Source organism: Haemorhous mexicanus, chromosome 3, assembly GCF_027477595.1.
Source record: "Haemorhous mexicanus isolate bHaeMex1 chromosome 3, bHaeMex1.pri, whole genome shotgun sequence".
Lineage (NCBI taxonomy): Eukaryota > Metazoa > Chordata > Aves > Passeriformes > Fringillidae > Haemorhous > Haemorhous mexicanus.
The window spans coordinates 46,337,962-46,354,920 of record NC_082343.1 but is presented as its reverse complement, the minus strand read 5'-3'; the positions used below and the strand labels follow the sequence as shown (position 1 = coordinate 46,354,920).

General features: G+C 37.7%; 1 protein-coding gene across 3 annotated transcripts in view; it reads left to right on the top strand.

The window, feature by feature from the left end:
- The window catches only part of LYST (lysosomal trafficking regulator), a 77,387-nt gene extending 62,536 nt beyond the window's left edge, over positions 1-14,851 (top strand). For 2 of the 3 annotated variants that reach the window (XM_059841643.1, XM_059841644.1), the window contains exons 42-53: positions 328-484; positions 870-1,010; positions 1,420-1,637; positions 2,978-3,208; positions 3,907-4,096; positions 4,971-5,107; positions 5,852-5,950; positions 9,393-9,532; positions 9,827-9,924; positions 10,926-11,082; positions 11,293-11,364; positions 12,717-14,851. In XM_059841643.1, coding sequence (XP_059697626.1) covers positions 328-484; positions 870-1,010; positions 1,420-1,637; positions 2,978-3,208; positions 3,907-4,096; positions 4,971-5,107; positions 5,852-5,950; positions 9,393-9,532; positions 9,827-9,924; positions 10,926-11,082; positions 11,293-11,364; positions 12,717-12,855 — 1,779 coding nt within the window. In that variant the 3' untranslated portion in view covers positions 12,856-14,851. The remainder of the gene's footprint in view (positions 1-327; positions 485-869; positions 1,011-1,419; positions 1,638-2,977; positions 3,209-3,906; positions 4,097-4,970; positions 5,108-5,851; positions 5,951-9,392; positions 9,533-9,826; positions 9,925-10,925; positions 11,083-11,292; positions 11,365-12,716) is intronic. The other variant, XM_059841646.1, reaches the window with a different exon arrangement.
- Positions 14,852-16,959: the final 2,108 nt, after the last annotated feature.

The window sequence follows — 16,959 nt, the reverse complement described above, 5'->3', positions numbered from 1 at the left end:
GGTCTACTATATTATTTGCAAATACTGTTTTATCTGTGAGACTTCTGTGTTAGAAAAGAAGACGGGGGAGTGGGGAAAAGCAAATGTAATAAATAATGGAAAGTAGGTCATTTAAATTGGCTGAGGACTTCAATACCTAACTGGACTGTAAAAGTGATTGTGTGTGTTTAGACCCTTATGTGTATTTGATTCCAGATCACTTTTGAATATATGTTTCTGAAAAGTGTTTATTCCTAAACAATTTAGGCAAGCACTTATTTTTGTTGTTGGAATGCATCTAAGAAGAAGGTTTGTGATTTTCTTTTTAATTCTCTCCTGTTTTTCTAGTATTTAGAAGAAGAGTACCGTAAAGGAGCACGAGAGGATGATCCAATGCCCCCTGTACAACCATATCACTATGGATCTCATTATTCTAACAGTGGAACTGTACTTCATTTCCTGGTTAGGCTGCCACCTTTCACTAAAATGTTTTTAGCTTATCAAGGTAAGGTTGCATTTGCTTTTACTTACCTTTTACATATGGGCCTTGTTCTAATAACTCAGGAATGCTATATGTTACCCTATGTAGCATAGGTTTTCCAGTTCCAGATAGCTGAGCCTGATAAGATTAAATGCTTTAACAGTAGATCCACTCTTGAAATTATCAAGGTAGACCATAAAGCTGCTTATCTGATGTTTATACCTTAGTTTCTGTAGCATAAAAAGCCAACTTCTATTTGACTTGCAGTCAATGTGTAGCACGCAGCAATTGAGATAAGAATTCTAAATGTTCTCAGCTAACTAGAGAGCAGTTAACAGCATGAAGTTGCAGATGTGCAACTGTTAGTGTTCATCATCAATGTAACAATTGAGTTTGGATTTCTTTACAGATCAAAGTTTTGACATCCCAGACAGAACTTTTCACTCTACCAATACAACCTGGCGCCTCTCTTCGTATGAATCAATGACTGACGTAAAGGAGCTTATACCAGAATTTTTCTACCTTCCCGACTTTCTAGTTAACAGAGAAGGTATACTAAAAGGACAACAGAACTATATACCCAAAAGAGTTGTATGATTGAGCTTATGGGTTGAAACTGAGAACATTTATATGCCTTGGCTGAATATGCTAAGTAGTAGATGTACGGGAGAAATCTGGTACAAATTTTTGGGGTATGCTAAAAAAGCTGTTATGTAGGAGTTAAGCTGAGCTTTTCCCTAATTTTGTCAGCAGGGCAAAGGAGTTTGCAGTTTTCTCATTTTTCCATTCAAATGAGTATGTACAGCTGAATATGTTTTGGAGAGACTTGTTAATGATGCTGCTTTGTTGATTGTTAATCATCATGCTTAATCATTGAGGTCTGGGTCTGTAGAACCCTACAGATCTTTTTAAAGTTACTGCCAACTAAAATGTTGGAATATTCACTCCCCTGTTTCTAGGCTTTGATTTTGGAGTGCGTCAAAATGGTGACAGAGTTAACCATGTCAATCTTCCACCCTGGGCCCGTAACGATCCTCGTCTGTTCATCTTGATTCATCGTCAGGCTTTGGAGTCTGATCATGTTTCCCAGACAATCTGTCACTGGATTGACTTGGTGTTTGGTTATAAGCAAAAAGGCAAGGCCTCTGTTCAGGCTATTAATGTCTTTCATCCTGCAGTAAGTATTTGTTAAGCAGCGTGTTTGTTCATTGTCCTTAGTAACTTAATGGGGCAGAGTTTGGTCTGACTTACTTGGAAAACATCAAGCATGAAACAAGATCCCTTGCTGATGGAGTGTTGAGGAATAAGAAAAGGCTTTAACAATTTCAATGTTGAACTGTAGGATCCCAGTGGGTATTGTGAGAATTAGCGAATTTTTGTTCCTCTTTCTTGCCTTGAGCTAGGTGTGGAGCGTGATCAGATCTGGGGCTTAGACCTTGTGGGTAGTTGTCTGCAGTGGCTTGCAGTACTCTGTTGTAACTGTGTGTATCTGCTTCTGCCTAATTCTAAAGCTTATAATTTAGGCAGGTGCTGCTATAGCTTTTGATAGGATTGAAATAGTTCTGTGTGTCCTGAGCTCATGGTGTTTTCCTTCATACACATCCTGTGTTCTGTCCCTCTAATGAGCACTTTTTTCTGCAGTAAGTTTAATTTCATATTAGTCTTCATTTAATATTAGGACTTCCAAAGTTTTACTGCCTAATTGCAACATGGATATCTTGAGTTGCATTCTGTAGCTTCAATCCTTACTATCACAAGGTTTGCTCAGCATGTAGTCCTGGTTGTAAATGCATTCAAATGTTTCCTGGTTTTAGTGTTTGTTCTGTGGCTGTAAAAGCTAATAAAATAGTAGTGTGTGGCAGTGATGCCTTTTTCAAGTAGCCATCCAAATACTTCCTTTTCTTTTACTCTTTTTGGGCTTCAGTATTGATTTAGTTAGTACCGTGAGCTTCAAATATTAAGTTTGTATATTCATTATTTTTTAAAGTGAGAAGTCAAGGCCTTTGTGGCTGAGAAAAAGTATGTGATGCACAGTTAGAGAGGCTTGAAAAAGACAAATAGAAGGAAATAATTTCCACTCTCTTGAAGTATGAGGTTTCTTTCTCCTTCCCTACCCCAAAAGAGAGTTTTAATATGTTCGTTAAAAAGTGGTAAAGAAAATAAACTTCTCCAGCGCTTTCTGATTCTTTTGTTTATCATCAGCAACCCTTCCAGTTTTGCACAGATTGGTAAAGGTCTCAAAGAAAACCTTCAACAGAAATTAGTCATGGGACATAGGAGCAGCTCACATGATAATCCTTGAAGTGGTAGTTTATTCCAATAAAGAGGAGGTGACAAGGTTATGTTCTCGGTGGCTTTTAAGTCAGCACAGTCATTGTGGGATCTCTTCTGGTCCACACCTTAAGCAAACAGCTGAATAGTCTGCCTCTGAATTTGTGTGCATGTGTTGCAAAATCTTTCCCAAAGAGAAACCTGATGAGCTTATTCTTGCCCCTCTCCTTTCTTTTTTTGCTACAGACCTATTTTGGGATGGATGTTTCTGCTGTTGAAGATCCTGTTCAGAGAAGAGCCCTTGAAACAATGATAAAAACATATGGACAAACACCCCGCCAGCTGTTTCATGCAGCACATGTTAGTAGACCTGGATCCAGGCTTATCATGGAAGGAGAACTTCCTGCTGCCATGGGACTACTAGTGCAGTTTGCTTTCAGAGAAACCAGAGAACACACTAAAGAAATAATTTACCCAGTAAGTAATTTTCAATTGCAAGATGGTTTAGTTAATATCTGTGTGCTGTAATTGTTGTACCCTGTACCCTTGGTTTAGAATTTTCTTCCTAAAAGTACCACTTGCTATATTATACTGTCAAGAAAATACATAAAATTAGGAAGTGATAGTGAAAATTACTTTCATGCATTGGTGATATTTTGTGTAAACTAAGATCTGAGTTTGTCTTGGTTTTGGGAAATAGGTGTTGGAAAGCATTTCAGTTAACCAGTTTAGAGTTTCCATGATGAATTGTGGAATCTTTGTGCAGACCTATAGCAAGCAAACACATACTGTGCTTTCTTCCATCCCATCCTCAGTTTTTTTACTGCCTGTAGGACAAACTTTCTTCACTTCAAGCACTTTTTTTCCCTGAAGTCCAGTCAGAAACTGCATCCTTGGATTTAGAGATCTGTATTTTTCACTGAACTTATTTTGCTTGAACTAGAAGCTTGCAGCCTATGCCTCTAAAGAAGGAGTAGAACTACCTTAAAGTCAACAGTTTAACTGATGGTACTAAAGTGCTTTGAACTTGTCTCTCTTGTGGTTTTAGAATAAAGACTTCAGCTGTCTTTACCATGTGATTGCTTACAGAAAACTGACATGAATCATTCTACATTACTAATGAAATTGTTTTTCTGAAAGTTCTATAATTTGAACCTTGTCTGTGCTTGTTTTAGAGTCCATTACCATGGATAAAGGGCTTGAAGTGGGGAGAATATGTTGGTTCCCCAAGTGCTCCAGACCCTGTTGTCTGCTTTAGCCAACCACATGGAGAAAGGTTTGGCTCTCTCCAAGCTTTACCAACTAAGGCTATCTGTGGCTTGTCCAGCAAGTTCTGTCTTTTGATGATATATAGCAAGGAGCAAGGTATGAATTTGGGCTTTATTCTCTATATGCACAATATATGTGAAATGAGCCATAAAAAAATTAAATCTAATGCTACTATTATTCTTCAGCAAACTTCCCAAGTTTAGTTGCTTTTGTCAAAGATTAATTTATAATTCCATTAACAGCTTCCACATGTGTGGTACATTTACTGGAGGGTGGATTCGTCTTATAATTTTCAACTACAATAGAGGCATTCTGTAATTCATAGTTTTCATTGAAGTGACTGAAGCATGAGAATTTAACTTTAGAACTTGCCAGCAGATTGGGTCCAAGAACTGAAGAACAGGTGAAAAAACTCATGTAGCAACAGAAAGGAAAACTTAAGAAATGGATTTTAGAGGCAGACAATGAGAAGTTAACAGTAAAAAAGCAGAAGTGAAGAATCTTCTGCTTTCAGTTAAACTTCTTGGAGGGATTCTTATTGAGAATGTACAAACAAGTTCTCACAGTCTTTTGTTTTCTTGATGACATATACTAGTGCAGGCTTTCTAAAAATAAATCACTTCACATTTAGTCAACAAAAATAAGTAACATTCTCCTTGAAGTTACAAGTACTCCTTTCTCTAGGTGGGAAGTATTTGTCTGCCCTTTTTCTCTGTTCTCAAAAGATGCGTCTCTTCTTCAAAAAAGTTTTGTCCAGGTTGCAAATTGTCTTTGGAGAAGATGGAATGTTCATTTGGTCTCGGAAAGCTGTTTGTTTATAATATGTTACAGACAATACCTTCTTTTGAAAGTTTGGGGGGGGTTATATTATAATTTGTGATAAAACATGAACCTGAGACTTTTGTTGTTGACTGTGTAAGTGTTTGAATCTTGCCGTGCACGTGACACAATGTTGTGTGCCTTCCTTCAGGCGTGAGGAGCATGCACAGCACTGACATTCAGTGGTCAGCCATCCTGAGCTGGGGATATGCCGATAACATCTTACGACTGAAAAGCAAACAAAGTGAACCTCCTGTAAATTTTATACAGAGCTCACAGCTCCATCAGGTAAAACGAAATCAGTCTCTTGCTCTTCAATTTAATATTGGTAGTTTAAGTGGTGGCATGACTTGGCAGTGGGGTTCTCTTGCTTTAGCCATTTTTGGAGATAAGCATCCAATCACAACTCCTTTTAGTCTTTTTGATTTGCTTTGGAGTGTGTTCCTCATAACTCCACTGTTTTATCTTGTTCCTTGTCGTTTTCTGGTAGTAGATAAACATTCCTTTTGAATTAATTTGATTTTTTTGTAGTGTTTCCTTCTTATAGAATATTGCTGTGAATGTAAAAAAGTTTTAAGTTTTGTCCCAAGAAAAATCAATACAGAAAAAAAGTATAGGTGCTTCCTGTTAGAAGAACAACTCCACTCTAGTTTAGGATCCATTTGAAAAAGATTGTCTAAAAGATTTTTAGGGAAAGCTACATAATCTCTGTCACAATCCAGTGACTGGTAAGATCTTGCAAAAAGATTTTGGTGGATTATCTTGAAGTCTGCACTAGTCTGTGCTGTTCTTTAGCTATGAATTCCAGGCTACATAAAACTCCCTCTTTACTCTGTTTCTGACATAGTAACAAATACAACCTAGAGTAGGTATATTTTAGCTCTTGGATTTCTTTAGCTTACGTGTTTTACGTGTCTTTTCATAGGATAACTAATAAAGAATCAGTTTGACCAAATGCTGTGGCATAATGAAAACAGCAGTTAGAATAGTTTTTCTGTTCTAATTTTTTCCTGGATGTTTTGTCTATTCAAGGTAACAAGTTGTGCTTGGGTGCCAGACAGTTGTCAGCTGTTCACAGGTAGTAAATCTGGCGTCATCACAGCATATATGAACAGATTCACCAGCAATACGGTAAGTTACATTGAGAATAATTCATAAATAAAGGATTTTGTGTACTCAGTATTACAGTCTTTTTTTTAAACAGGAAAAATGAGAATGGATAATGACTAAAAAATTACATGTGTTTTTAGTATTTCTTTTGGAGGCTCCTCTGACACCTCAGCCTGTTTGTTTGCCTGTTTTTCTTATGCTGCTGTTTACATACAGCCAGCCTTTAGTCAGCCCTCATCACCTGAGTGCACAACATGTGCAGTTCTGACTGTGTTCAGGACAGGGCTTGGAACTGAAGCTCTCTGGCACAGTGAAGCTTCCCACATTAAGGCGTAGCTTCTTCCGTGAAGGAGACAGAGCCTTTCAATGCTTTAATTGAAGTTGTGGAATGCAATTCCCCAAAGTATACAATAATTCAAGTGCAGAAGGCACTCAGACTACAGAGAGCCAGGATGAATTCTCAGACAGTGTATATACTAACCACCAAGCCTCTTTACTTTGTCATATTCTCCAAGGGGCAAAGTTGTGAGTAGGGAAGGCAGGAGTAGCCTGCATTACTTAATCTATTAGTGGAAAATACTGAGAGTAGTAGAAAGTCCCTTGATACTCTTTGCTGATAAACATAGCATAAATAGAAAAAATAGAAAGCATAAATAAACTCAAAGTTAAAAATCTAATTCTGACTGAGTTTTGAAGCTTCTGTCTGAATCTTTCATTCTTTCTTTAGAAGTAACTTCTATTCTCCATAGTTTTAACAAAGAGTAGACAATTTTCCTAACAGCTTATTTTAGGTGTGTCTGCAGTATTACCCATAGCAACAACTGAACTAAACTGATTTCTTAAATGTAACTTGACACAGGTATTGGCAAACGTATTTGGTGGTGTACTCCTTGATGCTCTTCAGTCCTTACACTGGAGAGAGCCTTGCTGTGGTCTGCTATGCCTACCCACTTTTCTCTTCTCAGTAGTGGCAAACAGCTGATGCTTAGACTAGGAAGAACATAAACAGAGTGATTTTTTTAGAATTTTTTCCCCTTGGCTTTCTTCCAGTTTCTGGTGATCTGCCACTCACACAGCCTAAGCTCAGCAGCACTTTGAGTTTAGGAAAAGAAGCAGAGCTTCAAGCCTGCAAGCTTTACTTAGTTGGATCATAAGTCAGGCACCTTAACTGCTTCCCAGAATAGTGAACTTGTAAATAACCTGTACTGAGACTTGGATTCCAGTTATTTTTTAACTAGATATTAAATATACTTGCCTTCTGCAAAGCTGAAAAGAAACTTTACTTAGTGGGGTTATGGTTCTTGAGTTCCTTTGGTTTCCTAGAAAAAAGTGATTTTTGTTCATCTGCACAGATGATGTTCTTTGAGACCATCTTTGCTGAATTTCTCAGCACTGACAGTCTTATGTGCCCCAGGCAGAGGGACATTGTGTCAATTTTGTAGCTCCTGTCATTGAGTCAGTTACCCAAGTCAGGGCTGCAGTGAATGCAAATGTTCTTCCTGACATCTGCTCTGTATCCATCTTGTCAGCTGATCAGCGATAAAGTGAACTGTTTGTTATAATGCAGTACTTGAAACATGAATATTTTGCCCTGTTTCACATTTGTATAAATGCAATGCATGGGCATGAAGTAGATAGTGTTGTTAATTGGGTATGGGAACTCAAAGGCATGCTGTCAGAATTCAGAAGTGGCTCCATGTTGTGCTCCAGGTGCTCTGTTTTTCCTTGCCTTACAATGGTGAAAACCCCATGAAGTACTGCTCTGACTCTGTGATCTTTGCTGACAATAAGTCACACCTGCATGAGACCCTCAGCCACAGGTGTTTGGTTGTACACATTATTTCAGCCTTCACTTGCTGACTGTTAGGGGTGTCTTGCAAACAGAGTGCAGGTGGAGGACCTGTTTGGGTAAAACTGAGAAGAATTTAAATTCCCCACTCCAGTCTTGTAGGCAGAAAGGGCTGCTGTTTAAAGATAGATATGTAAATGCATGTTTTCCCATATCTAGATACCATTTTAGGGCTTGTCACCTAAAAGCAGGGGGGGAAGTAAGAAGGAAAAAACATTTCAGGCCTGAGAAGTACCTATTTCATTACTTATTAGAACTTAATATAACTTAATACAGTTGGTGTTAGAATTCCAGTTTGTCTCATTGCAGTATCATTAATATAAAAATCAATAAATCATTGTTGTTAGTGTGATAGGGAGAAGCAGTAAAAGGTGGGTGCTGCTTTTGGTTCAAGTGTTAAAATGCAGATTAAGAGGAAACATGTTAAAGAAAGTAGGAGAACCATAGTAAAAAGGTTATCAAAATCAGTTCTTCATAAAAACACAAATCTTGTTTGTTGCTGTTATAGAAAATTTTGGTGTATTTTTTTTTTCTCCTCTTAACTGAGAAAGGATTAAAGAAGGATTTTTATGTGTGAGGTGTCACTGAGAATGACACCTGGGTACTTCCATAAATGTTTTTCATGGATGAGATGATCAGTAGCAAGAGCAAACTAGCAAGTCTTTCTGTTGCCAGACTGTGCATTGCCTTTTGCAGTATTACATAGATTAGATTGTCTCTTTTCGTGCAAAAAATTTACATTTTCTACAACCTATGACTTAAGCATATGTGTACTTGTCTGTTTGAACTTTCAAGGGTTTTTTTGTAGATCTGCTATAGGTAGGCATCCTGTAACCTCATACAAAAATGCAGTTGATGTGCTCTGACAAGGGTGAGGAAACCAGCAGAAAATTGTTCTCTTCCTTTACCAAGATTATTCTAATCTCTGTACAGCAAGTTGTCTTAAATAAAGTATTAGCATTCTGATTAAGCAGATCCTTCAACTTAGCCAGTTTTCAGGAAGTCTGAGTCATTTCAAATTATATTACTTGAATAAAAAGTGTTGTTTGGTGTTAAATTTTGCTGCTTTAATTTTTACCTAGCAATTTCTGTATTTAAACTTGACTTCCTGCACATTTTTCCAACTTTATCACTGAAGAACTTGGCACCAACTTGAGAAATTCCTAGTAACTTGCTGTATGGAGAGTGACAACTTCCAGGCTGGGTTTTCCTTTTATGTTTCCAAGCGTCTTCAGTTATCTTCACTAGATGCTAAAATATTGAGAACTGTCATTTCAGTGTTGCATGGAAAGAGCAATCTTGCAGAAAACAAGTCAGCTGACTTCAAGCTGTGTAACTGAGACAGAACTACAGTAGTTTTTCATTCTGGTTCATCGGATCACATCAATATATTTGCTGAGGCTAAAGCACTGGAAGCAAAAAGTTGAACATCAATGATAGCTGTGTTTCATCACATCATAAAGTGTTAAACATATCAAAGCATGAACATAGATGCTAAAATTAAAAGCAATGGGAACCGTTCTTTGAAATCTAAGACTTAAATAGGCATATCATTTTTAGAAAATGAGACATTAATTTTCTTTTTCATGAGTTTCTTATCTTGCTGTTTTTCAGCCTTCAGAGATAGAAATGGAGTCACAAGTCCATCTGTATGGACACACAGCAGAAATAACAAGCTTGTTTGTGTGCAAACCATACAGTATAATGATCAGTGTCAGCAAAGACGGAACCTGCATAATATGGGATTTGAACAGGTACGAGTATATAGGTAACTTTTTCCCATACCTTTCTTATAAATACAGGTTTTCCCACCCTAGGGTAGCTTTGTCCCTTTGAAGTTAGTTGAATTTGTTCTGTGTATATCTTATTGGGAAGTTAAACGCTTACTGTTTTTTCTCATAAAAGGTGCTAAAATTTTATTAATATGAAAAATACCATAATTGTGCAAAATGTTGTTTGAAATGAATATAACTATTTTTAAAATTTTCATCAAAGGACCTTTTTTGCATTTGAGTCTGAAGTTTAGGCTTTCCCTTTGTTTTCTTCAGGCTGTGCTATGTCCAGAGTCTGGCTGGACACAAGAGTCCCGTGACTGCAGTTTCAGCAAGTGAAACCACTGGTGATATTGCAACAGTTTGTGATTCAGGTATGTTTGTCAGTCAAGAAAGCTGTTTTGACTTGAAGATGAAATAAATCATGAGAGTTGTAATTAAATTAGTTACTGAGTGTGTATTAATCATCTGAGGATGCATTCAGTCATACAGGAGCAACATTTTGCTTTTTTTTTTTTACATGGTAACATACAAATTTCTCCAGAAGTGATTAGGCAGGTGTTTGAAGGTAATGTAGAGATATGAAGGCCAACAGCTTGGTCTCTTTATAAAAAGACTTGGAATTTCAAAGGTGCCTAGGAGACTCCCATTTTGTGATGTGGGCTTCTTTCATTTTGATAGAGATTTTTTTGTCAAAAGTACAATTCTTCGGGGGAGTACCATGTATGACAGAGCACAGGCAAGGGGTATTAAAGGACAAGGGGATGTTATTGCGGCAGTTTCAAAAAATATGTAGATTTTTTTACTCATTTGGAGACTTTCAAGTCCATTTCTATAGCTCACAAAATATTTTTTTTCTGCAAAGCATTTTGTTTGTTAATTAGTATAATGGGCATTATATTTCCTTTTAAGACAATTCCTTTCAAGACAAAAGCAGTAATTGGGTTGTTAGTTTGTTGATACAATCAAATAATGCCAGATAACCAGGTAAGAGAACTGTGCTTGCTATTTAAGTATTTTGCTTAAAATGCAAGCTAAGGTATGAGAACCAACTGCTTAGATAGCTAGTATGAATTCCATCTTAGTGCCTTCCCTGTTAGTGTGTGAAAATTGGTCATTAAAAGTAAATTCACGTAGTGCTTTGTAAGTAAAATGTTCCATAAATAGGATGTGATGGCTTCTAAATCACTGCAGTGGCTTGGTGGTTTGTGTGCTTCCTGTCTCAGAGAGAAGTAATTGCAGACATTACTCAGTCATTTAAACCTTATGAACTCTCAAGAAGTTGAATTCTTTACCATGGAATATTTAAATATTATCGACTTAACTGTGATCGAGATTTATTTTCTTAATACTCCCGTGCTATGTTCTGTTACAGTTGGAGGAGGCAGTGATTTGAGACTTTGGACAGTTAATGGTGATCTTGTTGGACACGTGCACTGCAGGGAAAGTATTTGCTCTGTTGCTTTCTCTAACCAGCCTGAAGGTGTGTCTGTCAATGTGATTGCAGGGGGCCTTGAAAATGGGGTTGTAAGGTGAGCATTTGAAATTTTTATTTATTAAAATGCTCTATCACTTAGGCTCACAGTTTGAGAGCATGTAGCCAAACATCATGCTGGTATTTGGCTTTAAAGAAGGTGGACAAGCTGTTACTCAGCTCCCAGTCTTAGCAGTTGCTAAATAGATTGTTTATCACTGAAGTATTTGTAAAAGCAAGTGTGAAGAAAACTGGCTCTTTCTTTCAGACTGTGGAGTACGTGGGATTTGAAGCCGGTACGCGAAATAACATTTTCGAAGTCAGCCAAACCTATTGTAAGGTAAAAGGATCTTAAGTCTGCAATGAATGCATTTTTATCTTTAGGAAAAAAAACCCAAACCAACAAACAAAACCACAACAAAATAGTCTCTAGTATTGAACATGAAAATAGGAGGTAAACACCCATGCCTAAAAAGAGCAATGCAAACCTACTAATTATTCATGAAAGCAAAGTGAGCACAAGTGTACTGTATTGGTAATGACAGTAATAACTACGTTCTGCTGCTGGCAGATGGAAATTAGCAGGATTCCCTTGAAAACTGAACAATAATTACTCCTCTCATTTTTAAATTTAGTATTTTTCCTCAGAATCTGTGTTAAAACAAGATAACCTTAACTATGCCAGACTTAAATATACAGTTTTTCTTCCTCAAAATTAAATGAAAATACTGCCGTTTCCATTTTTTCGGATGGTGGAGGGAAATGGAGAAAGAGGCAAATTCAGAGTAGCCTGGAAGCTGCCATTTTGGAGTGCTTGTTTAGTTAGTTTTCTCCGAGTCCCCTTGATTTAGATGAGCAGAGTTCCCTTGCCAAAGTGTTTTCAGAAAGTGGTCAAAGGATTGACTCTTTGATATCCCCAGTGGTACAGTAGTCTGCAAAAGGTCTTAGAGTTATGCCAAAATTTTATCTTAATGTTAGCGTAGTAACAAATTACTTTGAAAAATTTTGTTTTGACTGTTGTTAAAATACCGTTTAAAATCCAGACTACCATTTTTTTTAGAAATGAAAAAGATTGTCTGGTAGCAGTTATTGTCTTTGTTACCTCCTTTAAGCAGCATATTTCACAAAGCTTGTAGATAACGATTTAGTAGCTATTGAATAATTTAAAGTTTCCTGCTTAAATGTGGCAGTAAATGGAGGCTGACCTTCATGCTCTCTAACATTACTCATGGCATGACTGGAGGGCTTTACTAGCCCTGTTACAGCTCAAAAAATACCCATCTGAACAAAAGTCCAGTGCTGTACCATGAAATCTAATGGATTTCGTTTCTGCCTTTGTCAGCAATGCAAGTTCAGAGGGCACTGAGCTCTGTTGCAGAAAATCTTTCCTTTCAGAAACTGAAGGGAAGAGGGTAGGATTTTGCTGCTAATCCTGCTCTTTGCTGTGACACTGCAAAGAAATGAGTATTAAACTGGAGGGGATGTTGAAGTGCTGGCCAAAGCTGCAGTTCAGCCTGTTTGGGTACAAGTGGATAAGCAGACATATGCAAACACATTGCTGTGTTAGCATAGGCACTGGGCCTCCCCTGACAGCTCATCTCTGTTGGCTGAACTCTCATGGGCTTTTAATGTCTCCTAGCATTATAAATAGCCACATTTGGTATAAAGATAGACTGTCTCCTTGTTTTGCAGCCTTACGTTTTCCTGCGACGGCCATCACTTGTTCACGGCTAACAGCGATGGGAATGTCATCGCCTGGTGCCGCAAGGACCAGCAGCGCTTGAAGCTGCCCATGTTCTACTCCTTCCTCAGCAGCTACGCGGCTGGGTGACAGCAGGGCCTGCTGCTAACTCGTGTCTCTGATGCACTTTAGTCCAAATAGGCTACAGGAGCTCTTAGTAACTGGACTTTGAAGTACTTTGAATGTCTCTAGAATGACTGAATCGGTGGGGTTTTTTTAAAAAGAGCAGCCTAAGGTGGTTGTAAGACTGCATATGTACATGCACAAACTTGAAGCATATCCAGGTCAGCAGGAAGCTCTGGTCATATTATCCAATGCCAGCAAAGCAACTAAGAAATGCTCAATGCTGCAATATAAAACACCAGTGGTATTTTTTTTAAATCACTTATTGGACAGAAGTATTTAAAAAAATCGATTATGCTTATTCCCCCTCTTAGTATGTAAAATATCAGCAGCATCAAGTTCTGTAAATATCTATTCAAATGTCAGCATATGTATATCTGATTAGTTGAGTGTGGTATGGTTAGCTCTGGGATAAGCAATCCAAAACTTAAAAATCAACGACCACTTAAAATTGCTTTTTTTGAGAAGCAAAGAACTTAGTAGGTGCTTTTTGCACCATCTTATGGCATTGTAATGCTAAAAATAGAATTTCTGCTATGTTTATATTTGTAATTTTTGCCATCTTCTCTGTTACTGTAATAGTCTTTGCAACAGACAACAATAAAATATTTGTCTTAGTGATGGGTAGACCCCTCATGGCATCATGAAACAGTGGTTAGATCACAATGCAGTGTGAACTCCCTAACTTTGTGCTAGTTGGCTATCACAGTTCTGTGGCAGAACATCTATTATGTACACACACAGCTTATCTTCCAGAGCTCTAAAAGGAGGTGTTAAGAAGGAACAGATGTGCTCCTGTTCTAGTGTCATTGAGGTTCAATGCACTGTAAAATGTTTGAATCTAACTGCTTGAATAATCAATGTTCATAAGCATCAGATTATTTGGAAAGGTTCACACAGATACACTGTGCAAATTTGTTGTGTATTCCTGGGTGCTATTTTATGAGGGGGAAAAAATAAGCCTCTGTTGTGAATAGCTTAACAAATTTGAAATCTTAGGCCACATGACAAATTAGTATTTCAGTTGATGGATTTGAAGACCTCTAAACGTGGCACCATGACTGAGTGCCTACTAGTCATGCAAATGGTAAAGCAAGAATGCTACGCAAGGCTGACGTAGTCACATTCTCCTTTTAAATTGCTTTGCTTTTTTATCACTGACATGTTCTGCTATTGCCATTCAAACTGCTGTGTCTTCTCATGTTTAAGGCTCACCTGCTTTCAGAACACTTCACATAAAGTTGTCAGGTTGTGACAAAGGTCACACACACACACACACACACACACACACACACACACACAAAAAAGCAATCTTTACATTTCTTTTGAAAATTCCAAATAGTCTTCAGAAACTCTTGAGACTTCCCAGTTTAAGAACTTTCCAACTAGAAAAACTTGAGAAAAATGTTCTCATAGCTCATGACACAAAGGCTCATCGTTGGTTCAATCAAGCAAGTGGCTGCATACTGTATGGATTGAGTTTTAAACTGCATATTATTGTAGCAGCATTGTATGGGATGGCTTTAGTCATATTTTTCCTCAGTCTAAATGTTAATGTAAGGTCCAAGTACCAACTGAAAAGCTTCCTGGCTCGTGTTGATGTGATGTGCTTTGTTTAAGAGAAAAAAGACAAACATTGTGGTTTTGGGGTGCTTTTGTGCTCCCTGTTTTGGGGTATTGCTCACAAAGGCTTATTTTTTTATAAAGTAGAATTCCACTTACAACCAATATGCAAACCTGCTGGCCTTGTAAAGAGTGCAATATTATATATTTTTATGTAAAAGTAAAAATGATTTTTGAAGCAAGGAATATTTATTCAGCTTAATATTCTGGAACTATTAAAATAACATTGCAATAGTGTCTGTGCATGATGTACTTAAATTTCCTGTAAATGTCACATTCCACACTGTATTTGTATATATACTGTCACATTGTTGGGTAATAAACAGATCTTTGTATCAAACCATTTTGAGATAATTAGAAACATGTTTTCAGCTTAGTTGCAACTTTCTTCTTTTAGGGAATCTTTCATGTCTTGCTCCAGATCAGTTTCTGCTGATTCCCTTGTCTTTCATATTTTAAAAATCATCAAGTGGAAAAGTTCCATTTATGGACTACATCCTGTGTCTGTCAAACTGAAGGTGGTGAGTGTAAGATGGAAGTGGGAAGCTATCTATATCACTTTGCACATGTGTGCATGTGTCCTTCCTTCCCATAGGATGGATGACTAGAATTTGGATGAAATGATGGCTCTGAAAGCAGAGACATTCCCCTTCCTTCCATCTGACTTCTTACTGAAAACCTGTCTGAGCAGCAAAGGCAGAAAAGCAAATTCTCTTTGGATTCTCAGAAAGACAGGTGGAAATTGGAAGACTGGGATCTCGGGGAGGCATCTGAAAGGACGTGAGGCTCTTTCTGCTGCCAGCCAGAGTCTGGGAGATGTTCATGGGGCAAGGCCTGTCTACCTGATTGCAGGATCCTGTGGTAAATCCCAACCTTTATACTCTGATAGTGGAGAGAGACATGGTGAGAAAGGGGAAGGGGAGGCAATAGCTGGGTATTCACTTGTGGTGGGAGAGGGAGTCTCCAACCCATTACTGAAAGGGAACCCTGATCTTGCATTTAGAGATCCACTGCTTAGACAAAAGCCTGAACTGAATTAGGCAAAAACACAATAGTAAAAAATATAACAATGGAACGGTGGGGGAAATATCACCTGGCTTGCTACTAACAAATTTTTAGTTTACCTTTTAATTTCTTCATGCCTCCTTTTCCTTAAAGCTATGTTGGGTTTTCTTCCTTGCACATGAAAAGGGAAGTCACACTTCTTATGCTGCTACTCTCTCATGAAAACAATCAAACAATTACTATTTAAAAGCTCTGCTTGGCTTGAAAAATATCAACTGGAATATTTAAGCCTCTGTACATACAGACACCTTTTTTTCAATTTGCAGCTGTATTAAGTTGCAAACTACTGACAAATGACTGCTGTTTGGAGATTTATTTGCCATTACTGCTCTGGAGTGGGGTCAGAAAGGCACCGATTTTGCATTGGAGTTTCTGTAATAGGCTCTGTTGTGTATTTCATAATTTTGAAAAATGATTAAAAATGAAATGTGGCTGCTCTGATTAGGCCCCTAAACTATTCTGGACTACACAGCAGAATGTAGTTGAGTAAAATGGGAGCTTGCTTACGGTTTCCAGCTTTAAGCTAGCATTCCCAGGGAAAAAAACAATTAAATCCTTATTCTCTAATGCAATTGACTGAAGCCCATGTAAGACTCATTAGGGCCAAGTTCATGTAAATTTAAGGAATGGAAATTTTTGTTGGCTATATGGGTATTGTTTTCAGAACCTGTAGGGGAGACTCCTGATTGTGGTGGAAGGTTAAGAGTTTGCAGATTTAAAAGAAGGCAATTTAAAAGAAATAGCTGTGTAATATATGATGAAAATACGTTTTTAAAAAATCTATTTCCCACCTTTATATTTTAGTTTAAGTAATAAAATTGTTAGACTCCAGTGGTAAAAATATTCTGATGACAATGGCCTCATGATTAGAACTATCTAACATGCTCTTTGCCTAACAGCATGTAAATCCCTTGTGTGTGGAATGGGGCCTTTTGTAGATTGATGATGTGGCTGAACATGAATGAAAGAGCAGCAGCATAGGCCAGTGAAGTCTCTATCAGTTTCTGGAATGCTAGTTATGGGAAGCTTGTGAACTTACCTAATCATATTTAGTGATGTTTACCTTCTTCCTGTTGCATCACCTTCTGCCAAGCCACTACCCCAAAAGCCATTGACTCCATCTCAGAAGAGGCTGCCCTTGCTCCAAAGCACATTTAGAAATAGGACTCTTCCTTGTTCTCTTCCATACAGAAAACAAATGTTACTTGGGAATTCTGCTCCATTATGATGGAATGAGAAAATGTGCTGAGGGCAGGTAGGAGAAAACATACACCCCTCTAGAGGGAATGGGCATCTTACTGGGGAGAAAATTAATAAGACTGGTGATCCTGCCAATGGGTTATCGCAGCTGACAAAATTTTCAGCTAAAGATGTTAATTGGCA